This window comes from Pleurodeles waltl, chromosome 3_1 (genome assembly GCF_031143425.1).
Source record: "Pleurodeles waltl isolate 20211129_DDA chromosome 3_1, aPleWal1.hap1.20221129, whole genome shotgun sequence".
Taxonomy (NCBI): domain Eukaryota; kingdom Metazoa; phylum Chordata; class Amphibia; order Caudata; family Salamandridae; genus Pleurodeles; species Pleurodeles waltl.
In genome coordinates this window covers 80,576,865-80,602,417 of record NC_090440.1, presented here as the reverse complement: position 1 = coordinate 80,602,417, position 25,553 = coordinate 80,576,865, and the positions used below count along the sequence as shown (strand labels likewise).

General features: G+C 46.3%; 1 protein-coding gene across 4 annotated transcripts in view; it reads right to left on the bottom strand.

Annotated features, from left to right (window-relative positions):
- LOC138283788 (golgin subfamily B member 1-like) overlaps positions 1-25,553 on the bottom strand; it is a 409,771-nt gene that overhangs the window by 114,261 nt on the left and 269,957 nt on the right. For all 4 annotated transcript variants that reach the window (XM_069221871.1, XM_069221872.1, XM_069221869.1 and 1 more), the window contains 2 exons: positions 23,580-23,731; positions 2,223-2,382 (listed from right to left, as the gene is read on the bottom strand). In XM_069221871.1, the coding sequence (XP_069077972.1) occupies positions 2,223-2,382; positions 23,580-23,731 (312 nt within the window). The remainder of the gene's footprint in view (positions 1-2,222; positions 2,383-23,579; positions 23,732-25,553) is intronic.

Genomic DNA, 25,553 nt, shown 5'->3' with positions numbered 1-25,553 from the left:
GGTCAGGGGAAGCCTCGGGATTCCCTCTGCAGGCGGCGCTGTGGGGGCTCAGGGGGGACAGGTTTTTGTACTCACAGTCTTAGAGTAGTCCTGGGGTCCCTCCTGAGGTGTTGGATCGCCACCAGCCGAGTCGGGGTCGCCGGGTGCAGTGTTGCAAGTCTCACGCCTTTTGCGGGGAGCTTGCAGGGTTCTTTAAAGCCGCTGGAAACAAAGTTGCAGCTTTTCTTGGAGCAGGTCCGCTGTCCTCGGGAGTTTCTTGTCTTTTCGAAGCAGGGGCAGTCCTCAGAGGATGTCGAGGTCGCTGGTCCCTTTGGAAGGCGTCGCTGGAGCAGGATCTTTGGAAGGCAGGAGACAGGCCGGTGAGTTTCTGGAGCCAAGGCAGTTGTCGTCTTCTGGTCTTCCTCTGCAGGGGTTTTTCAGCTAGGCAGTCCTTCTTCTTGTAGTTGCAGGAATCTAATTTTCTAGGGTTCAGGGTAGCCCTTAAATACTAAATTTAAGGGCGTGTTTAGGTCTGGGGGGTTAGTAGCCAATGGCTACTAGCCCTGAGGGTGGGTACACCCTCTTTGTGCCTCCTCCCAAGGGGAGGGGGTCACAATCCTAACCCTATTGGGGGAATCCTCCATCTGCAAGATGGAGGATTTCTAAAAGTTAGAGTCACCTCAGCTCAGGACACCTTAGGGGCTGTCCTGACTGGCCAGTGACTCCTCCTTGTTATTCTCATTATTTTCTCCGGCCTTGCCGCCAAAAGTGGGGCCTGGCCGGAGGGGGCGGGCAACTCCACTAGCTGGAGTGTCCTGCTGGGTTGGCACAAAGGAGGTGAGCCTTTGAGGCTCACCGCCAGGTGTGACAATTCCTGCCTGGGAGAGGTGTTAGCATCTCCACCCAGTGCAGGCTTTGTTACTGGCCTCAGAGTGACAAAGGCACTCTCCCCATGGGGCCAGCAACATGTCTCGGTTTGTGGCAGGCTGCTAAAACTAGTCAGCCTACACAGATAGTCGGTTAAGTTTCAGGGGGCACCTCTAAGGTGCCCTCTGTGGTGTATTTTACAATAAAATGTACACTGGCATCAGTGTGCATTTATTGTGCTGAGAAGTTTGATACCAAACTTCCCAGTTTTCAGTGTAGCCATTATGGTGCTGTGGAGTTCGTGTTTGACAGACTCCCAGACCATATACTCTTATGGCTACCCTGCACTTACAATGTCTAAGGTTTTATTTAGACACTGTAGGGGTACCATGCTCATGCACTGGTACCCTCACCTATGGTATAGTGCACCCTGCCTTAGGGCTGTAAGGCCTGCTAGAGGGGTGTCTTACCTATACTGCATAGGCAGTGAGAGGCTGGCATGGCACCCTGAGGGGAGTGCCATGTCGACTTACTCGTTTTGTCCTCACTAGCACACACAAGCTGGCAAGCAGTGTGTCTGTGCTGAGTGAGAGGTCTCCAGGGTGGCATAAGACATGCTGCAGCCCTTAGAGACCTTCCTTGGCATCAGGGCCCTTGGTACTAGAAGTACCAGTTACAAGGGACTTATCTGGATGCCAGGGTCTGCCAATTGTGGATACAAAAGTACAGGTTAGGGAAAGAACACTGGTGCTGGGGCCTGGTTAGCAGGCCTCAGCACACTTTCAATTGTAAACATAGCATCAGCAAAGGCAAAAAGTCAGGGGGCAACCATGCCAAGGAGGCATTTCCTTACACCTATATTTTAAAAGCGTTTGTTGTCTAACGGCAACTGGGTGTGGCAAGTAGGTCCTAGGCAGACCCTCAAAGTGCAGGAGAAGCAATTTTAGTTTTCGCTCTTTCCATCTTTCCTCTCTATTCGTTTGCTGCACCATTAACACCTTTCTTTGACAAAGAGCAAGTAAAAAAAAAAAAAAAAAAAAAGTTGTTTATATTGTGAATGAGTTATTTGGTCCAAAAAGACGTCACCATACAATCCTTACTGCCCCTACCTGTTTCACATTTGCTAGACTTGCCTTTTTGTTGCCTGAAATAAGGGCCAGTTTACACCATCACCAAAATGGTGCCCCATTTTTTAAAGCTGGCAACGCTTTATGCAGATATAGCAGCCTGAACGGATTTGACTTCAAACTAATGCTAAGCATTTTCTCGATATTAAAACAAGAATTTACATTTTCTACATTCTTTCACTTTTCTAAGTCAAGGTATTCGTACATTCAGATAGAAATGGTCATGAATATAAAGCTTTCTTATCTTACCTTCATTGCATAAATATTTGTTAAGGATGCCGACTCCTTTGACATAATCTCTTGATGAAACTTTTGCAGTTCTGCAATCTGACTATCCCTTTCTACGAAGGTACGATGGCAGTGATCTCTCAGGGCTTGCATCTCAGTTAAAAGAGAGTTCTTTTCAGCTCTAAAAGCAAAGCAGGGTACACTTTAGCACTAGACACAGGAACAAAACTCCAATAAGAAAAGTTTCATGCATTACTCTTGGCACTACACTCAACCATGTAGAGCTTTAAAGGTTTGCACACGTTAGCTAGCAACTGCATTAACTAGAAAGCATAAGGGAAAATCATCTTCTGATTGAATACAAATCCAATTGGAAGCACAACACCATACAATAGCCACAAGGATAAATTTGGAAGCCATACGTTCATGGCCTGTAAGTTAAAGGAAATCAGAATGTGACAGGTGGCAAGACTGAATTAATCTTAGCCACTGGTAATTCATGTGAGCCACATTCTAGTCCATCTTATGTTGCTTAAGTCAGAACTGCAGATAGTGAACAAACGTCTAGAAACCAGTCCTAGCGGCAGTGCTTAATTTGTGCTTGTTGTTTCCGGTGCTAAGCACCGGCACTTATTTTTGAGGGCCGGGGCTTATTCTTCTGCCTCAAGCATTTGCTGCAAACAAAAGACACATATGGGAAAGACGGATGAAGGGAAAAACAAAAAAGCGTCACAAAGGGAGAAAATAGAAAGCTGCAAGAGTGAGCTGAAGGGGCAGTGAGTGGCTGTATATGGATTAAAGAGGCCAGAGATGGCTCCAGGACTCCGCTGCCTCAGTATTCCATGTTCACTTATTTAATTGCAACAGCCGTGTGTTTAAGAGGTGGGCTTTGAGCACCGGCACCTTTTTATTTACAAATTAAGCACTGCCTAGCGGCATCTGAAATGAGACACTTCAGCCTGAACTGCTAAGTCAGATCTCCTCAGACTGTTTTCAGCCTTATTGTGCCTCATCTGGAAACTATTGGAGTAGTAGGCATAAAGAGCTACAGACCCTACATTAGGCACAACGAAATAGAACACAGCCAGAGATCAAATCAAGCATTACATCCGATCCTTTGTGCGTTTCTTCACAGTTTATTGCTCTAATGAAACAAGCCATGAGTTCACTAATACCAGGTTCAAACTACTGATAAATGCACTCCCACACCCCCTTTCGTATAACATAACCAATAAATGAGTATTAATTTTGATCCCTTACAATATGGAGCATGGCCAACCTTTGTAATTGTATGGTATGAAGACGTGCAGTGAATTACACTAGAACAAAATTATTAGATTAGACTCAACTGAATATCTATCAAAAAGTGCATTTCATAAAGAACAGATCCTAAGCAGAGTAACAAACAAGTTACTTACCTTTGGTAATGCCTTAGCTTTTAGAAACTAACTGAAGGTTCTTCACTATACAATATTCAACAGGAGTCAGGATGGGGCCGGAAAATCTTGACCAGTACCTCTGCGTGCTGGCTGGTGCTGCATCGACATGGTGTGCGTTGAAAGAGACGTTGCAGTGCCTATTTAAGTGTTGCCCCGGCATGCTGACTTCAATTCCTTGTGTAAAAGTTTCAGCGCCAAATAAGCTAAGACCCGTAAAACCAATGTACCAGTTGTGAGGAAGTGGGGTGTATTATACTATGGCTGTGTGACCTCAATGTGTTACCAACCAATTTAGGACTTTTCGTTTGCAAAGCTTCAGCTCAACCCTGGGCAGCTGTTGCTCTGAGCAGCAAGGCTTGCACAAAGGAACCAGTGTAAAGCATGTTAACAACACCCAATCTAGTGAAAAATCATCAAGACACCTAAGAAATCCGACACTCATGTATAAAAATACTGTATTTTATGTATTTTTAGATACCACAATGAAAAAGATCCACTGAAAGGTGCCAGAGATATAGAAATTGCAAGGTATAGCAACATAAAGATATTTCACTCAACCTCGAACAAGCTTTGGCAAATTCTATGAATTTGATTCTTTGAAATGTTTTCAGTAAAAGGTTTGGGCTAAGTATGATGCAGATACTTATAGTCACTTTCAGTGACCAACTCCAGTAGGGGACAAGTCAAGGGTCCCAGTAAGATCCTCAAAAACAGTTCTCAGCAAGTGAAGCAATCTTCAGTCAGTTTCAAGCAGTTTTATCTTCTGCAGGGCTTTCCTATGGAAGTGGTTCTGATGCAAGGGATGAAAGATGCTGAAGGTGTTCAAAGGATGCTGTAGATAAAGTGCGGTTGATAGAGGTCTTGCTTGGACTACTCTTCTGTCCAGAAGGGGAGTGAGGCTGTCCTGGTCACAGAATTTATATCTCTCCAGGTCCTTGTGGTGCTGGCAGAAGTCCAGTCTTCCAGGATCGCGGTCCCAGGGCAATCCTTCCTGGGTCGATAACTCATCCTCTGGGGGTCACAGCTGCACTTCAACAACACTCCCGGGCTCAGCGAACTTCGGTGCAACTTTGTGCATCAGGTCCTAGTCCCTGGTGCTGCACATTGTTGGTTGGCAGCGGGTTGAAGATTCTGGGCAGGCTTCTCAGGTATTGTGTCCCTATATGCTGTGACCAGGAGGCCAGCTCACTGACCCTTGGAGTCTCTTGGCTTTGGCTGGCCTCTGGAAATGATGTCTCCTCAAACAAGACACAGCAGGCACAGTTCTTCTCCTCTGCTAGCCACCAGGTTCAGCAGGTGCAGTCCAACCTTCTCTCTGCTGCATCTGTGGTGCATCTGTCACACTCTGTGTGGGCAAGGGAGAGGGTCTGCCACTAACCCAGTTGGAGTTTGTTAGCCACCACTGCAGGTTCTTTGTAGGTCCCTCTGAGATCGGGACCATGTCGGAGCAATACCCCTGAAGCTGTGTCCACTGGGCCTTCAGGTCCCACAGTAGAACCAGCAGGCATGTGTTACCAGCAAGATACAGGAGGCCATGAGGCCTAGGAGCCTAAGATCCAGTCTCACTAAAATCCAAGATTGAGACTAAAAAAATCAGTATCTTAGTCTGAATATTCTGGACTCGCCAATTAGAACGATAAGCCTGAAACTGCATCATGTCCAAAACAGCCATGATGAAAGGGGGTGCATGTGAGGGAGTCAGGTGTGACTTCGGCATGCTAGTAGTGAACCCCAAAAAGAGCAGGAGGTTCACCGCAGTCTGGTGGTGGGAGACAACCGCTTGGGGCTACCTGCCAGGTAGGGAAAGACTGAAATCCCTGACCTCCGCAGATAGAGTGAAGTGAAGAAACTGCATGCCGACCGAAAATGCTTCAGGAAAAATCATTTCTAGTGAAAAGAAATCGAGTGCACATCCCTGTTTTCAGGAATCCTCCTACAGATAGCAGAAAAATAAATTAAGGTGCAAGCAACAGTCCACATTCTGTTGGGTAGCTCATCCTTGCCAATACTATTCATTTCACTATATGTACATATATACTTAGCTACATAGATATATATGTACAATTCTAATACAGTGGCAGTCACTAATGTGTAGTTATAGTGAGATCAGAGTTTCCAAACCAAGAGAAATTTTTGCTTTGCTAATAACTTTGGTGTCGTTTGACAAATCTGCACAAAAAGTCCCAAAAAAGTAAGTTCATCAATCTTGACTCCCACATGAGTTTTGCAATGATCTGATCCGTGAAGCTGGGACCAAAAGTAAAACAATTTGGAGGCAGTCGGGGGCAAAAGTTCAATTTGCCCTGTTAATTCTGGTAAAACTTTGCTCTGTGATATAGAAAAATGTCTCAAAAGAATTACATCAAATTTGGCAACAATTACAACTTTACTCAGAAAGCATGCTTTTTGTGATTTGTAATTTCGTTCAGGCATTTGGAAAATTATTGTTTAAAGAGGGACACGAGTCGCACACAATGAGGTTAAATAGGTAGGTACATTTAGGCCTTTGGTGTCCGGATATACCCTGACTGGCCACTTCAAAAGGGGATTAATCAATCCTGACTGGCTGCCACAACATGAACAACATTTAGTGGCAGCCATTACAGGATTCTAGGTCAAATGCTGACTCTCTCCGGGGATTTGATGAAACATGTTTGAGAGAAAACAGTTTTCTCTCCTGATTTTCTCATACAGGTTATGGAGAGTGCCTCAGAAGCTACAATGAAAGCACATTTGCTTAATGTTCACTATCTTCCTTATCCATGTGAGAAAAAATGCTGATATTGAGTAAAATATGCACTTTTAACAGCAACAGCAGCCTATGGTTTGATTTCCACAGTGTTCTACTGCAGCTCCCCACACTGTTCTAATGATCAACTGTTTTATGAAAAAAGTGTGTGGCCCCTGAATACCACCTTGACGGAAACAAAGCTGTAAAACCTCAATCATTTCCTTTAGAAATTAACAAAATGAGGAAGAGGTCCATTTTGTCAACATAATTGTAGTTAGTGCTCTAGAAAGATAAGCCAAAGACGTTTTCTATAAGCTCTCAAGTATCTCCCTCATCCAGGTTAGTAAAACTTTCTGAAATGCAGAGAGATACATTGTAAGGAAATGCCTCCTTGGCATGGTTGCCCCCTGACTTTTTGCCTTTGCTGATGCTATGTTTACAATTGAAAGTGTGCTGAGGCCTGCTAACCAGGCCCCAGCACCAGTGTTCTTTCCCTAACCTGTACTTTTGTATCCACAATTGGCAGACCCTGGCATCCAGATAAGTCCCTTGTAACTGGTACTTCTAGTACCAAGGGCCCTGATGCCAAGGAAGGTCTCTAAGGGCTGCAGCATGTCTTATGCCACCCTGGAGACCTCTCACTCAGCACAGACACACTGCTTGCCAGCTTGTGTGTGCTAGTGAGGACAAAACGAGTAAGTCGACATGGCACTCCCCTCAGGGTGCCATGCCAGCCTCTCACTGCCTATGCAGTATAGGTAAGACACCCCTCTAGCAGGCCTTACAGCCCTAAGGCAGGGTGCACTATACCATAGGTGAGGGTACCAGTGCATGAGCATGGTACCCCTACAGTGTCTAAATAAAACCTTAGACATTGTAAGTGCAGGGTAGCCATAAGAGTATATGGTCTGGGAGTCTGTCAAACACGAACTCCACAGCACCATAATGGCTACACTGAAAACTGGGAAGTTTGGTATCAAACTTCTCAGCACAATAAATGCACACTGATGCCAGTGTACATTTTATTGTAAAATACACCACAGAGGGCACCTTAGAGGTGCCCCCTGAAACTTAACCGACTATCTGTGTAGGCTGACTAGTTTTAGCAGCCTGCCACAAACCGAGACATGTTGCTGGCCCCATGGGGAGAGTGCCTTTGTCACTCTGAGGCCAGTAACAAAGCCTGCACTGGGTGGAGATGCTAACACCTCTCCCAGGCAGGAATTGTCACACCTGGCGGTGAGCCTCAAAGGCTCACCTCCTTTGTGCCAACCCAGCAGGACACTCCAGCTAGTGGAGTTGCCCGCCCCCTCCGGCCAGGCCCCACTTTTGGCGGCAAGGCCGGAGAAAATAATGAGAATAACAAGGAGGAGTCACTGGCCAGTCAGGACAGCCCCTAAGGTGTCCTGAGCTGAGGTGACTCTAACTTTTAGAAATCCTCCATCTTGCAGATGGAGGATTCCCCCAATAGGGTTAGGATTGTGACCCCCTCCCCTTGGGAGGAGGCACAAAGAGGGTGTACCCACCCTCAGGGCTAGTAGCCATTGGCTACTAACCCCCCAGACCTAAACACGCCCTTAAATTTAGTATTTAAGGGCTACCCTGAACCCTAGAAAATTAGATTCCTGCAACTACAAGAAGAAGGACTGCCTAGCTGAAAAACCCCTGCAGAGGAAGACCAGAAGACGACAACTGCCTTGGCTCCAGAAACTCACCGGCCTGTCTCCTGCCTTCCAAAGATCCTGCTCCAGCGACGCCTTCCAAAGGGACCAGCGACCTCGACATCCTCTGAGGACTGCCCCTGCTTCGAAAAGACAAGAAACTCCCGAGGACAGCGGACCTGCTCCAAGAAAAGCTGCAACTTTGTTTCCAGCGGCTTTAAAGAACCCTGCAAGCTCCCCGCAAAAGGCGTGAGACTTGCAACACTGCACCCGGCGACCCCGACTCGGCTGGTGGCGATCCAACACCTCAGGAGGGACCCCAGGACTACTCTAAGACTGTGAGTACAAAAACCTGTCCCCCCTGAGCCCCCACAGCGCCGCCTGCAGAGGGAATCCCGAGGCTTCCCCTGACCGCGACTCTTTGAATCCAAAGTCCCGACACCTGGGAGAGACCCTGCACCCGCAGCCCCCAGGACCTGAAGGACCGGACTTTCACTGGAGGAGTGACCCCCAGGAGTCCCTCTCCCTTGCCCAAGTGGAGGTTTCCCCGAGGAACCCCCCCCTTGCCTGCCTGCAGCGCTGAAGAGATCCCTAGATCTCCCATTGACTTCCATTACAAACCCGACGCTTGTTTCGACACTGCACCCGGCCGCCCCCGCGCTGCTGAGGGTGAAATTTCTGTGTGGACTTGTGTCCCCCCCGGTGCCCTACAAAACCCCCCTGGTCTGCCCTCCGAAGACGCGGGTACTTACCTGCAAGCAGACCGGAACCGGGGCACCCCCTTCTCTCCATTCTAGCCTATGTGTTTTGGGCACCACTTGGAACTCTGCACCTGACCGGCCCTGAGCTGCTGGTGTGGTGACTTTGGGGTTGCTCTGAACCCCCAACGGTGGGCTACCTTGGACCAAGAACTGAACCCTGTAAGTGTCCTACTTACCTGGTAAAACTAACAAAAACTTACCTCCCCCAGGAACTGTGAAAATTGCACTAAGTGTCCACTTTTAAAACAGCTATTTGTCAATAACTTGAAAAGTATACATGCAATTTTGATGATTTGAAGTTCCTAAAGTACTTACCTGCAATACCTTTCGAATGAGCTATTACATGTAGAATTTGAACCTGTGGTTCTTAAAATAAACTAAGAAAAGATAGTTTTCTATATAAAAACCTATTGGCTGGATTTGTCTCTGAGTGTGTGTACCTCATTTATTGTCTATGTGTATGTACAACAAATGCTTAACACTACTCCTTGGATAAGCCTACTGCTCGACCACACTACCACAAAATAGAGCATTAGTATTATCTATTTTTACCACTATTTTACCTCTAAGGGGAACCCTTGGACTCTGTGCATGCTATTCCTTACTTTGAAATAGCACATACAGAGCCAACTTCCTACATTGGTGGATCAGCGGTGGGGTACAAGACTTTGCATTTGCTGGACTACTCAGCCAATACCTGATCACACGACAAATTCCAAAATTGTCATTAGAAATTCATTTTTGCAATTTGAAAAGTTTTCTAAATTCTTAAAAGACCTGCTAGGGCCTTGTGTTAGATCCTGTTTAGCATTTCTTTTAGAGTTTAAAAGTTTGTTAAAAGTTTGAATTAGATTCTAGAATCAGTTTTAGTTTCTTAAAAAGTATTCCAACTTTTAGAAGCATAATGTCTAGCACAGATGTGAATGTGGTGGAACTCGACACCACACCTTACCTCCATCTACAGATGAGAGAGCTAAGGTCACTCTGTAAACTAAAGAAAATAACAATGGGCCCCAAACCTACCAAAATACAGCTCCAGGAGCTTTTGGCAGAGTTTGAAAAGGCCAACCCCTCTGAGGGTGGCAACTCAGAGGAAGAGGATAGTGACTTGGAGGACAATTCCCCCCCACCAGTCCTATCTAGGGAGAACAGGGTCCCTCAAACCCTGACTCCTAAAATAATAGTCAGAGATGCTGGTTCCCTCACAGGAGAGACCAACACCTCTGAAATCACTGAGGATAGCCCCAGTGAAGAGGACATCCAGTTAGCCAGGATGGCCAAAAGATTGGCTTTGGAAAGACAGATCCTAGCCATAGAAAGGGAAAGACAAGAGATGGGCCTAGGACCCATCAATGGTGGCAGCAACATAAATAGGGTCAGAGATTCTCCTGACATGTTGAAAATCCCCAAAGGGATTGTAACTAAATATGAAGATGGTGATGACATCACCAAATGGTTCACAGCTTTTGAGAGGGCTTGTGTAACCAGAAAAGTGAACAGATCTCACTGGGGTGCTCTCCTTTGGGAAATGTTCACAGGAAAGTGTAGGGATAGACTCCTCACACTCTCTGGACAAGATGCAGAATCTTATGACCTCATGAAGGGTACCCTGATTGAGGGCTTTGGATTCTCCACTGAGGAGTACAGGATTAGGTTCAGGGGGGCTCAAAAATCCTCGAGCCAGACCTGGGTTGACTTTGTTGACTACTCAGTGAAAACACTAGATGGTTGGATTCAAGGCAGTGGTGTAAGTAATTATGATGGGCTGTACAATTTATTTGTGAAAGAACACCTGTTAAGTAATTGTTTCAATGATAAACTGCATCAGCATCTGGTAGACCTAGGACCAATTTCTCCCCAAGAATTGGGAAAGAAGGCGGACCATTGGGTCAAGACAAGGGTGTCCAAGACTTCAACAGGGGGTGACCAAAAGAAAGGGGTCACAAAGACTCCCCAGCAGAAGGGTGATGAGACAACCAAAACTAAAAATAGTAAAGAGTCTTCTACAGGCCCCCAAAAACCTGCACAGGAGGGTGGGCCCAGAGCCTCTTCACAAAACAATGGGTACAAGGGTAAAAACTTTGATCCCAAAAAGGCCTGGTGCCATAGCTGTAAACAGCATGGACACCAAACTGGAGACAAGGCCTGTCCCAAGAAAGGTTCCACTCCAAACTCCCATCCAGGTAACACTGGTATGGCTAGTCTCCAAGTGGGATCAACAGTGTGCCCAGAGCAAATCAGGGTCCACACTGAAGCTACTCTAGTTTCTGAGGGTGGGGTGGATTTAGCCACACTAGCTGTCTAGCCGCCTAACATGCAAAAATACAGACAGCAACTCTTAATTAATGGGACTAGAATAGAGGGCCTGAGGGATACAGGTGCCAGTGTCACCATGGTGACAGAGAAACTGGTTTCCCCTGGCCAATACCTGACTGGAAAAACTTACACAGTCACCAACGCTGACAATCAGAGAAAAGTACATCCCATGGCAATGGTTACTTTAGAATGGGGAGGGGTCAATGGCCTGAAACAGGTGGTGGTCTCCTCAAATATCCCAGTGGACTGTCTGCTTGGAAATGACCTGGAGTCCTCAGCATGGGCTGAGGTAGAGCTAAAAACCCATGCAGCAATGCTGGGTATCCCTGAACTGGTGTGTGTGAAAACAAGAGCACAATGCAAGGCACAGGGTGAACAAGTAGAGCTGGAGTCTGGAAGAATGGCCCAGCCTACCAAGAGGAAAGGAAAGTCAGTTGGGAAACCAACTGCAACACAGCAAAAGAAAGGGAACCTCTCTTCTCAGGAAGATGTTCTGCCCTCTGAGGGAACTGAGCCTTTGGAGCTTGAACCTTACCAGGTTGAGCTCTTAGGCCCAGGGGGACCCTCAAGGGAAGAGCTGTGTAAGGGACAAGAAACCTGTCCCTCTCTTGAAGGCCTTAGGCAGCAAGCTGCTGAAGAGTCCAAAGGCAAGAAAAATGGAACACATAGGGTCTATTGGGAAGATGGGCTCCTGTACACTGAGGCCAGAGACCCCAAACCTGGTGCCACTAGGAGAGTGGTAGTGCCTCAGCTGTTCAGAGAGTTCATCCTAACATTGGCCCATGACATTCCCCTTGCTGGACATTTGGGACAAACCAAGACGTGGGAGAGGTTAGTCAACCACTTCTACTGGCCCAATATGTCCAACATGGTTAAGGAGTTTTGCCTCTCCTGCCCCACCTGTCAAGCCAGTGGTAAGACAGGTGGGCATCCAAAGGCCCCCCTCATTCCACTTCCAGTGGTGGGGGTGCCCTTTGAAAGAGTGGGTGTGGACATAGTTGGTCCACTGGAACCTCCCACAGCCTCAGGAAATATGTATATCCTGGTAGTAGTGGATCATGCTACCAGGTATCCTGAAGCTATTCCCCTTAGGTCGACTACTGCCCCTGCAGTAGCCAAGGCCCTCATTGGTATCTTTACCAGAGTGGGTTTCCCTAAGGAGGTGGTGTCTGACAGAGGTACCAACTTCATGTCAGCATACCTAAAGCACATGTGGAATGAGTGTGGAGTGACTTATAAATTCACTACACCATACCATCCACAAACTAATGGCTTGGTTGAGAGATTCAACAAGACATTAAAAGGCATGATCATGGGGCTCCCAGAAAAACTCAAAAGGAGATGGGATGTCCTCCTGCCATGTCTGCTTTTCGCTTACAGGGAGGTACCACAGAAGGGAGTAGGGTTCTCACCCTTTGAACTTCTGTTTGGTCATCCTGTAAGGGGACCACTTGCCCTTGTTAAAGAAGGCTGGGAGAGACCTCTCCATGAGCCTAAACAGGACATAGTGGACTATGTACTTGGCCTTCGCTCTAGAATGGCAGAGTACATGGAAAAGGCAACCAAAAACCTTGAGGCCAGCCAACAGCTCCAGAAGTTTTGGTATGACCAAAAGGCTGCACTGGTTGAGTTCCAACCAGGGCAGAAAGTCTGGGTTCTGGAGCCTGTGGCTCCCAGGGCACTCCAGGACAAATGGAGTGGCCCTTACCCAGTACTAGAGAGGAAGAGTCAGGTCACCTACTTGGTGGACCTGGGCACAAGCAGGAGCCCCAAGAGGGTGATCCATGTAAACCGCCTTAAGCTCTTCCACGACAGGGCTGATGTCAATCTGTTGATGGTAACAGATGAGGATCAGGAGGCAGAGAGTGAACCTCTCCCTGATCTTCTGTCATCAGACCCAAAAGATGGTACAGTAGATGGAGTGATCTACTCAGACACCCTCTCTGGCCAACAGCAAGCTGATTGTAGGAGAGTCCTACAACAGTTTCCTGAACTCTTCTCCTTAACCCCTGGTCAGACACACCTGTGTACCCATGAGGTGGACACAGGAGACAGCATGCCTGTCAAGAACAAAATCTTTAGACAGTCTGACCATGTTAAGGAAAGCATCAAGGTGGAAGTCCACAAGATGCTGGAATTGGGAGTAATTGAGCGCTCTGACAGCCCCTGGGCTAGCCCAGTGGTCTTAGTCCCCAAACCTCACACCAAAGATGGAAAGAAAGAGATGAGGTTTTGTGTGGACTACAGAGGGCTCAATTCTGTCACCAAGACAGATGCCCATCCAATTCCAAGAGCTGATGAGCTCATTGACAAATTAGGTGCTGCCAAATTTCTAAGTACCTTTGACTTGACAGCAGGGTACTGGCAAATAAAAATGGCACCTGGAGCAAAAGAAAAGACAGCATTCTCCACACCTGATGGGCATTATCCGTTTACTGTTATGCCCTTTGGTTTAAAGAATGCCCCTGCCACCTTCCAAAGGTTGGTGAATCAAGTCCTTGCTGGCTTGGAGTCCTTTAGCACAGCTTATCTTGATGATATTGCTGTCTTTAGCTCAACCTGGCAGGATCACCTGGTCCACCTGAGGAAGGTTTTGAAGGCTCTGCAATCTGCAGGCCTCTCTATCAAGGCATCCAAATGCCAGATAGGGCAGGGAACTGTGGTTTACTTGGGACACCTTGTAGGTGGAGGCCAAGTTCAGCCACTCCAACCCAAGATCCAGACCATTCTGGACTGGGTAGCTCCAAAAACCCAGACTCAAGTCAGGGCATTCCTTGGCTTGACTGGGTATTACAGGAGGTTTGTGAAGGGATATGGATCCATTGTGACAGCCCTCACTGAACTCACCTCCAAGAAGATGCCCAAGAAAGTAAACTGGACTGTGGAATGCCAACAGGCCTTTGACACCCTGAAACAGGCAATGTGCTCAGCACCAGTTCTCAAAGCTCCAGATTATTCTAAGCAGTTCATTGTGCAGACTGATGCCTCTGAACATGGGATAGGGGCAGTTTTGTCCCAAACAAATGATGATGGCCTTGACCAGCCTGTTGCTTTCATTAGCAGGAGGTTACTCCCCAGGGAGCAGCGTTGGAGTGCCATTGAGAGGGAGGCCTTTGCTGTGGTTTGGTCCCTGAAGAAGCTGAGACCATACCTCTTTGGGACTCACTTCCTAGTTCAAACTGACCACAGACCTCTCAAATGGCTGATGCAAATGAAAGGTGAAAATCCTAAACTGTTGAGGTGGTCCATCTCCCTACAGGGAATGGACTTTATAGTGGAACACAGACCTGGGACTGCCCATGCCAATGCAGATGGCCTTTCCAGGTTCTTCCACTTAGAAAATGAAGACTCTCTTGGGAAAGGTTAGTCTCATCCTCTTTCGTTTGGGGGGGGGTTGTGTAAGGAAATGCCTCCTTGGCATGGTTGCCCCCTGACTTTTTGCCTTTGCTGATGCTATGTTTACAATTGAAAGTGTGCTGAGGCCTGCTAACCAGGCCCCAGCACCAGTGTTCTTTCCCTAACCTGTACTTTTGTATCCACAATTGGCAGACCCTGGCATCCAGATAAGTCCCTTGTAACTGGTACTTCTAGTACCAAGGGCCCTGATGCCAAGGAAGGTCTCTAAGGGCTGCAGCATGTCTTATGCCACCCTGGAGACCTCTCACTCAGCACAGACACACTGCTTGCCAGCTTGTGTGTGCTAGTGAGGACAAAACGAGTAAGTCGACATGGCACTCCCCTCAGGGTGCCATGCCAGCCTCTCACTGCCTATGCAGTATAGGTAAGACACCCCTCTAGCAGGCCTTACAGCCCTAAGGCAGGGTGCACTATACCATAGGTGAGGGTACCAGTGCATGAGCATGGTACCCCTACAGTGTCTAAATAAAACCTTAGACATTGTAAGTGCAGGGTAGCCATAAGAGTATATGGTCTGGGAGTCTGTCAAACACGAACTCCACAGCACCATAATGGCTACACTGAAAACTGGGAAGTTTGGTATCAAACTTCTCAGCACAATAAATGCACACTGATGCCAGTGTACATTTTATTGTAAAATACACCACAGAGGGCACCTTAGAGGTGCCCCCTGAAACTTAACCGACTATCTGTGTAGGCTGACTAGTTTTAGCAGCCTGCCACAAACCGAGACATGTTGCTGGCCCCATGGGGAGAGTGCCTTTGTCACTCTGAGGCCAGTAACAAAGCCTGCACTGGGTGGAGATGCTAACACCTCTCCCAGGCAGGAATTGTCACACCTGGCGGTGAGCCTCAAAGGCTCACCTCCTTTGTGCCAACCCAGCAGGACACTCCAGCTAGTGGAGTTGCCCGCCCCCTCCGGCCAGGCCCCACTTTTGGCGGCAAGGCCGGAGAAAATAATGAGAATAACAAGGAGGAGTCACTGGCCAGTCAGGACAGCCCCTAAGGTGTCCTGAGCTGAGGTGACTCTAACTTTTAGAAATCCTCCATCTTGCAGATGGAGGATTCCCCCAATAGGGTTAGGATTGTGACCCCCTCCCCTTGGGAGGAGGCACAAAGAGGGTGTACCCACCCTCAGGGCTAGTAGCCATTGGCTACTAACCCCCCAGACCTAAACACGCCCTTAAATTTAGTATTTAAGGGCTACCCTGAACCCTAGAAAATTAGATTCCTGCAACTACAAGAAGAAGGACTGCCTAGCTGAAAAACCCCTGCAGAGGAAGACCAGAAGACGACAACTGCCTTGGCTCCAGAAACTCACCGGCCTGTCTCCTGCCTTCCAAAGATCCTGCTCCAGCGACGCCTTCCAAAGGGACCAGCGACCTCGACATCCTCTGAGGACTGCCCCTGCTTCGAAAAGACAAGAAACTCCCGAGGACAGCGGACCTGCTCCAAGAAAAGCTGCAACTTTGTTTCCAGCGGCTTTAAAGAACCCTGCAAGCTCCCCGCAAAAGGCGTGAGACTTGCAACACTGCACCCGGCGACCCCGACTCGGCTGGTGGCGATCCAACACCTCAGGAGGGACCCCAGGACTACTCTAAGACTGTGAGTACAAAAACCTGTCCCCCCTGAGCCCCCACAGCGCCGCCTGCAGAGGGAATCCCGAGGCTTCCCCTGACCGCGACTCTTTGAATCCAAAGTCCCGACACCTGGGAGAGACCCTGCACCCGCAGCCCCCAGGACCTGAAGGACCGGACTTTCACTGGAGGAGTGACCCCCAGGAGTCCCTCTCCCTTGCCCAAGTGGAGGTTTCCCCGAGGAACCCCCCCCTTGCCTGCCTGCAGCGCTGAAGAGATCCCTAGATCTCCCATTGACTTCCATTACAAACCCGACGCTTGTTTCGACACTGCACCCGGCCGCCCCCGCGCTGCTGAGGGTGAAATTTCTGTGTGGACTTGTGTCCCCCCCGGTGCCCTACAAAACCCCCCTGGTCTGCCCTCCGAAGACGCGGGTACTTACCTGCAAGCAGACCGGAACCGGGGCACCCCCTTCTCTCCATTCTAGCCTATGTGTTTTGGGCACCACTTGGAACTCTGCACCTGACCGGCCCTGAGCTGCTGGTGTGGTGACTTTGGGGTTGCTCTGAACCCCCAACGGTGGGCTACCTTGGACCAAGAACTGAACCCTGTAAGTGTCCTACTTACCTGGTAAAACTAACAAAAACTTACCTCCCCCAGGAACTGTGAAAATTGCACTAAGTGTCCACTTTTAAAACAGCTATTTGTCAATAACTTGAAAAGTATACATGCAATTTTGATGATTTGAAGTTCCTAAAGTACTTACCTGCAATACCTTTCGAATGAGCTATTACATGTAGAATTTGAACCTGTGGTTCTTAAAATAAACTAAGAAAAGATAGTTTTCTATATAAAAACCTATTGGCTGGATTTGTCTCTGAGTGTGTGTACCTCATTTATTGTCTATGTGTATGTACAACAAATGCTTAACACTACTCCTTGGATAAGCCTACTGCTCGACCACACTACCACAAAATAGAGCATTAGTATTATCTATTTTTACCACTATTTTACCTCTAAGGGGAACCCTTGGACTCTGTGCATGCTATTCCTTACTTTGAAATAGCACATACAGAGCCAACTTCCTACATACATTAACTTCCAAAAGCAGTCAGTTAACTCCCTAGAGATCACCCGAAGCTTCACAACAGAGTTCTAGTAAACAACTAGGGCACTAACATTCTGAATTTATGACAAAGGTTTGACACATCTGAATACAATACTGATGCAGCAGTTGTAAACTGAAAGGACAGAGGATATGGCTGTAAATGAACAAAACAGTTGTTCTCTTTGTCACAGAAATTATGGTTAGTGCTCTAAAAAGATGACGTGAGAGCACACTTTCTATGCATTCTCAATTATTGTCTTCATCCACCTCAGAAAAAAACTCTGACAAGCAGAGTTAAATATGTACTTCCAACACCAGCAGCAGTGTGTCAGTTAACTCCCTAGTCATCAACTGAAACATCATAGCAGAGTTTTAATGAACAACTAGAGCGCTAACATTTTCAAGACAAAAGTGAGGCACTTCAAAACTCCATTTTTGTTGAAATAGGAGGTGTTGCGCCTAACGCCTTTCCTGTGGAGCAGGCTGAGGTAAATGAGCATTGAGATGTTAATGCACGCACAAAACCAGCGAGTTAAAAATGTGATAGAAGGTTTTTAGTAATTTGAGGCATAATGTATTTTTAAAGGAGCTAGATATGAGAGATGTCTGCATATGTACAGCATCCGCTTTCCACACCTATTTACTCAGCTTACCCATCTTCTCAGTAAGAGCGACCTCATTTTAAAATAGTAGCATCTTGATAGACAAACAGAAATATATACATTAACTAAAAAAACAAAGGTTAAAGTGACAATATAGCCAGGATATGAGCTAAGACATTAACCTATGTTAAAAAAAATATATATATATTCACTGAAACAACCAACAGTTGAAGTGATGTTACAGATAGGGGTTCGAAAGAGACATGTTAAAAACAAAACACTGATATATGACAATTATACTGTAGTGAACTAACTATAACTTACACCCCCATCTTACACTGCTTTAGACCTTGCATATTCCATCGCTCACAACATGTCATATTTCCATGTGGAGCTGTCAGATATTCCTGTTAGAATCTATACGTCTTCAATCTTCCATTCACACAACTACAGCGCATGCTCATACCAGCAACATGCTGGGGGGGAAGGGGGAGAGATGGAAGAGGAGACGATGGAAGACAGAGAGGGAGAAAGAGAGAGAGAGAGAAAATCTACTGCTGAGGACTGCAGTAAGTTAAGGAGGTGCTTTATTGTGCGTTGAAACCAGAAACCCTCCATGAGATGCAGGGTGTCTCAGTAATAGCTGCAAAGCAGATCCTAGCTCTGTGATGTCTTCCAGTATATAATGTACATCCATCAAACCTACTTCAAGGTAGATTGCGCACTGTGAGCTCCTTTACTTAGAACATCCTGTTCTACTTGGTTCAGTCCTTATATTACCGTTTCCCTTGCCAATAACTATTAATGCTATGAACTTCCTCTCTCTGTTCTCTATGCAGGCCTCAGCCTCTGCCACCTTCACAACCTTGACACCGTCCACTCGTATTAGCAAATATTATGGAACCTGATTTTTTCGCCTTCCTGTTAAGACTGCGCTGCTCTTTAACCAGTACAAAAAGCAGGTTCACAGTTCTGAGTATCGGGGGAATCACAGCTGATTGCCTTCTCTCAGGTGGTGTCAGTCCCTGTAAAAACAGCTCTACACCAATTTCAGACAACTGAGCTAGAAACAATCGATCACAACTCTGTTTTCTCAAGTAACAATGCATGAGTTGTTTACCTTCGGTTATGGTCTTTGTGGTTAATACTCTAACTGCAGATTCCTCACCTTTTGAATATTCCCCAGTGGTCAAGCTAGACCTGGAAAATCTTCAGTATTATCCCTGTGCACCAGCCGACAGGCGTGTGTGGTGCTCTGCACCGATGTTGTTCCACGTCTGGAAGTGACATGTGGAGTCACATATAAACACCATCTATGTGCACCGAGATCAGTTGCTTTTACGGCTATCAGCACCCGTAGACTCAGAGCCAAATAAAAGACTGGTTTGGACTGGTGTACAGATCGCTACACTTAAGACACTTTTAAGTGGCAGAGTCCAGAACTGGGAGGATCGGTGAGGAATCGTTTGTTAGGTAAGCATATCTACCAGAAAGAGCATTACCAAAAATAAGTAACTTGTTATTCTGATAGATACTTGCAACCAAAGATTCACCTTATGAAGAGATACCAAAGCAGTACCTCCCAGGTGATGGGTCTGTGAACTGGCTCAAGACAAAATGTCCTAGAGGACCGAGCAAGCAAAATGCCCATATAGCAAAGAAAGAGCCTACAAACCTTATGGATGCTGTTTCTTTGCTAATGCATGGCAGATTTTAATGCAGAGCAAGATCCACAAGAGATGGTCCTCTTCTGTACTGCCTTACTTTTCTTTGCTGCAGCAAACGCCACACACAGCCGATCATCCACACAATGTTCTCAGGTAGTATCAATGTAAAAGTTCAAGATCTCTTTTAGGGTCTAAGAAATGGAGACTCTGCGACTCCTTATAAGTGTGAGGTGAAGCAAAGAACGTCTTGCCAGACGTGAAACAGGTTCACAATTTTCAGATGGAAGGAGGCTAGCATTCTCAGGACCAGTTGTCTGGGTTAAAAATGGTGTATGGCAAGTTGACGGAGAGGGCTTGCAGCAATCACTCACCAATGCTGTGGTGACAAAAACGACGATCTTGAGGGTCAGGAGCAGCAGAGGACAGCTATGTGGTGGCTCAAAAGAAGGAAAGTAAGGACAAAATTATAGCACCACTGGGGTATAAACAACATAGGGGGTGGATACATATGTAGTAAACCTTTTAAGAAATACATCACAACAGGTGACAAATAAAGAAGACTGATCCGGCAACCACAAAAAAGCCTAAAGAGCCAGATGATACTGATCCTTTAACTGTGCCCAAAAAAGGCCTGGCGAGATTAAAGATAACACACTTCAGACAGTGCATTGTAAAGTGGTCAGTCTGGTGGTCACTACACCAATTAACAAATTCAGCCCAATGGCAGGCATATATATATTTTTTTTCAAGGGACACATGGCTGCCAGGAACACAATGGCAAACTCAGAAGGAAGGTCAAAAGCAGTCGAATGCCATCACTCGTTCTCCAAGCTGGAGAGAGTGCAGGTCCAGATTCAGATCCTGTCCTGCTGCTGCGACAGAAGATCCCCTCCCCGCCAAAGGGGCTGCCTGATCACAGGACATTTGTTCATGTACAGGAGTTCGAAATATCACTTACTCTTCCCAATTTGGGGCACTGGGATGAACTGGCCTCGGTCGTTACTGATCTTCTTAAGTACTCGAGGCAGGATAGGTATTGGCAAAAAGGGACGCAGCACTGCTGGGTTCCATTCTAGATAGAACGCATCTCGGAGACAGAGAAGCCTTGAAAACTCCAGAGCACAAAAGTGCCGATGGTGGTGAAAAGACTGAACCAAGATTCTCCCCATTTGCAGAAGAGACATCGTGTCACCATTAGGTATAACAGTAATTTGTGATATGCCAGGAGTCAATGGCTAAGTTTGTTCACCAGGATGTTTGGTGTCAGGTGTACCACTAGACAAATCCTGTGGTGTTACAGCCACTTCCAGAGGCGTAATGCACCTTGGCACAGGGACCACGATTCCACCCGACTCCACGTGTTGCAGTACCACATGACAAAGGTACTACCTATTAACACCTTTACCAGCCTTCCTCTGATGAATGGTAGGAAGGCTTTCAACACCAAGCAGAGGACCTGCAGCTCCAGAAGGCTGATGTGGAAAAGGGTCTATGCTGGAAACAAAATGCCTCTGATTGTCACATCTCACTGAGGACCTTCGAATGCATGCATCTCGGTTACCACTGTGAGTTCAGAGTGGGATAGAGTGAGGTCTGCTACTGCCCACTCAAGGTCCAGCAGCCTTCACTGAAGATCATTTACAGTCTCCTCTGAAACCTGGATGGAATTGGAGGTTCCCCTGATGCTTTGCACACTGGGCCTTCAAATCCCATGGCAGAGCCCCAATATGCCATGTTTAACCAATATGCCATGTTTAACCAACAAGATGCAGGAGGACATCAGTCCCAGCAGCCTCACTGAATCTCTAGGGTCGAGGGCAGATAAGGACTGGCATCCTGAATTTGTCCTTCTACAGAAATGCATTAAAAGGACCCTTCTTCGTCACCAGAAACTAGCAGGAATAACAAATGCAGCCTACTTCAGACACTGGCATGCTCTAGATGGCCCTCTCCCTTCTGCAAAGGTACATATAGTCCTCAGTCAACCATTCTGAAGATGGTGGAAAATGCAGGTTGGAGGGGGTGGGGGTTGGCTAATAAGTGGCATGGGGTAGCCCTGTTGCAATATCTGTAGGAACCCCTTGTTTGAAATCACCGCCTCCCACCCCTGGTGAAGGCGCCAGATACTGCCCGACAGGGTAGCTGGGTGCAATGAACGCCATGAAAGACATACAAAGAGGTTTTAAGGCTGTGGGAGCAGTGCAAGTATGGGCTGCCTGCTGCCGCTGTCCGTGTACTTTGTGGGTACTGGGTACTGTGTACTGTGACCACGGCTAAGAAATGTCTGAGATGTTTGCTGGACTGGTTTCATTTGCTAGCAGTACTGAAAAGTGCTACCATAGCCAAGAAGGGAACAAAATTAGTGATGAGGCGGATGTGGGAATGAGCGGACAGACCGAACAAGAATATCATGGCCCTACATTCTTTAAAGCACTTTAGGACCAAATTCATTTTTTCCTCAAACAGACAAGACCCATCAAAGGGCATAACCATGGCCTGGATGTCACCAGAAAAGCCATGGGTAGTGCTTATATGAAACTTTGCACTTCACTTCAGGAGCAAAACTACATCAGTGCGCAGCTGCATAACACCACCTGCCTGCATGCAGAGGTACGGCTGAATATTTTCTGAATTCAGTCTGATGGATGGGGTACCTTATTTCCGGGCTGCACTGCATGTCTGTGCCTTTGGATGTGTCTGGTGTGACTCAGGTTATCGCGCTCCAGGCCTTGTGCCCATAACAGGAGGGCACAGAATTTGGTAAACTCTTTGTGTGCAATCAGGACTCCTGGGGCGGCCCAAGTCATCGTGCCCAAGACGTGGTGCCTCCTGTCCTGGGAGGTACCTGTGGAGTGTCTGCCGTGGCTGGGCACCACTGTGAACAGCGTACCTCCAGGATACCGTACCACCCTGTGCTTTGCAGACCGGGGCCATGCCAGAAAGCAAGTGTGGATACCCCTAAGTGAACTTCTCAAGTGGGGGCCAGACCTTCATTTGCCGACTGCTGCCTGATCAGCCACTCTCTCTTTCTTCCCCTGTACCTTTGCCCCAGGATCTTGACTAAGTGTGACCACCAGCCGCGGTCTAGAATCCAGGGAAAGGTTGCGTCATTTCTAACTTTATGGGCCCGGAAATTGGATGGAGGAAGGTTTGGGTCCAAGAACTCGTTTACACCTCACATGCCAGTTGCCATAGCACTGCATTAGGGTGCTGTGTGCGACTGGGAATGGTACACTGTTAATTCATGCCTGTATTGGATACAAACTTTATTTACATACACCTCGTGTGAAGTTTCGTTTGTGACGCCTAGTGTACTTATTGTGTGTATGTGTTGTGTGAATGCTTTACACATTGCCTCTGTGATAAGCCTGATTGCTCTGTGCCAAGCCTGACGGTTCTGTGCTAAGCCTGACAGGAGTGGTAGGTTCTGCCTGACTAGGGCTCCAACCATGGGGACTTTTCAAAAGGTGAGGAAAAGGTGAAGAACTTCACTACCACATTCCTAAATGTTCCTTATTTCTCATACTGCATCTGCGAGTTTTCAGCCCCGAGTCCAATTTACTCAATTTTCCCACTGCAGCTATGCAGTTCATACTTGCTAGCTCTTTTTTGCTCTGTACACATGTTCATTCATACCTGCACCCAATGTTCTGCAATTTCCTACATACAGTTGTTTCTCCCTCACTAAGATGTCTGTGGTGAATCTTAAATGCTAATCTAAACAACTACGCTTTTGGTTTTGTGTCCTGTGTCGGATCTATGCCCAAGCTTAACCTCCTTAATTGCCTGCAAAGTATAGGTCCTAAGCCTTTATTTGACAGCCAAAAAAAGGTCTCTGAAACGCAATTATGTCAAGTAAACAGTAATTGCTTTACACAATATTGTCATTGCATAAAAATACAAAAAGGGACTATTTACTGCTTTATTCTTTTCATTAGATAAACAGGCAATTAGGAGTAGACTACTTCAATAACTGAAATCTTTGAAATTAAGGTAATATAGTTTCTACTTTAGTCCCCATAGTAGTCAGACTAAGATTAATATCATACAATTGGGGCAACACACTGGGTAAAAGCCACTCTTGCATTGCTAAACATACCTTAGCTTTGACAATTCTGTCTGGTATGAAGAAACGTCATAATCAGTCCTTTCTTGGTAAGCTTTTGCCTGTTGCAGTGCTCTCTCCAGTTCATCCACTCTGGATTTTAACTGTACCACCTCACTATTAAAAAGGCCAGGTGAGGCATGACCCTAGGTCAAAAAAAATCAGAGCATATTTTAGGTAAGAACACAACTTTGGTAACATCAAATCAAGAGCAAATCATTGTCACACGCTCTATTTTGGTAATAACCATACAGCCTATACATTATCATCTTCCGTACATTTAGGCCCAAGTGAGGCAGGAATTTTCTCTGTTGAAGTGGTTGTTTGCCAGACGTGCGGCACTTGTTAAGAGCTGTCATAAATTGAGAGAAGCTGCTGGGGGAACACTGCTAATTTGGTTTGGGGCGAAATCAACCTAAAACAAAGGAATGGCAAGTATAAAAATTATCTTGAGGAAAGTATTGAGATGCTGGAGTTTGGCAGCCTCTGGGAATGAGGTATCCCTAACTCAGTCTTTAAAAAGGCTGCCAATAAATCTGTGAAACTGCAAAGTATGGCAGCTGAAAAACAACAGCTGTCAAAGCGATCCCAAGGGTAGGTAGATTTGAAATCTCACACCTCTGTGAAGGAGTCACCCCTTCTGGAAGCCACATATCATTGGAAAATTTGGCAGAGATTTTTGGCACTTAGATCGGGGGACATTCCTACATTAGATTTTTGTCCGAAATGGAGCCAAGAGGGCCAAAGCGGGGATAAGAAATGTTGTCTATGTTATGAGGTAGACAAATCACTGGAGCATATCGTGTGTATCTGCCCTGCATTGGCCACTCAGTGAAGAGGTTTGCTGAAAAATTAATTTAATAGGGATTAGGTCGTGTAGGACGGCCCTGGCGGAGTCATTGGATCCAATGAATACAATGTTGAACATTAGACTGGTACAGTTCCTGGAAATGTATAAATCTCTTACCAAGGCCTCCATATGACAGTAACGGGTTGGGGCATACATATGGTTGTTGGGTGCATTGCTATGATGGGTTAAGTGTATCTGTACCTGATTGGCTGCTAGAGTTTTATAAGCTCCTATCCCATTAGGTAGAGTCATAGCTAGCACACCATTATTAACTCCTAGGTGCCAATATTAGATTAATGGTCCTCACATTTTATTATGTTCTCCACTTGCACATTTCAGGATTAGCAAGTATTTGCAGGAGGTGAGAGCTTTTTGTTTACCAATATATGATCTGCCATGTTAAGTACACCTGCACCTGATGGGCTGCTAGGGTTCTGGACGTTTTAGAGGAGTTTAATAGTTATCATATGCTCCATTTGCACATTTTGGGATTAGCATGTATTTGCATGAGATAAAGATCCTTTTATTTATATGATTCGCTCCGCACTTTATGCATTTTGGGCACATGTCCAATATTATGCCTGTTGCATGCAATTGCACAAGTATAATTTTGCACAAGATGAAATAAGGGGTTTGGCTAGCTTAGTCATGTCTGCATCTTAATATTACTTATTTACTAGCAGATCAATTGCTTTGTCTTTACAGAATATTTCATGTGTTTTGTATGTTTCCTATTTTTTAGATATTGATTTTATTGTATGTTGATCAATGCATTTTTAAGCATTTTTGCACATTCACAACCTTTTGCACTTTATGTGTAATTGAACAAGTTTAATGGGTTGAGAAAAGGGGCTTGATCAGCCTCTTCAAATTTGTATTGCTGCTTGTCACCTATCAGCAGGTTAAGTTGTTCGTTTATTACACAATTTTTTGCTGTTCCGGTTTCCACATTTTACTTTTGATATTCCTTTTAATGTATGTTTGTATAATGCATGTTTATGGCTTCATTGACTAATAAACAATTCAAATACACTCTACCTTTCTACACACTGACATCAGCTTTCTAGGGACAAGGACAACCAGTGAATGTCTTTGAAAAGAATGGAGGATATCTGATC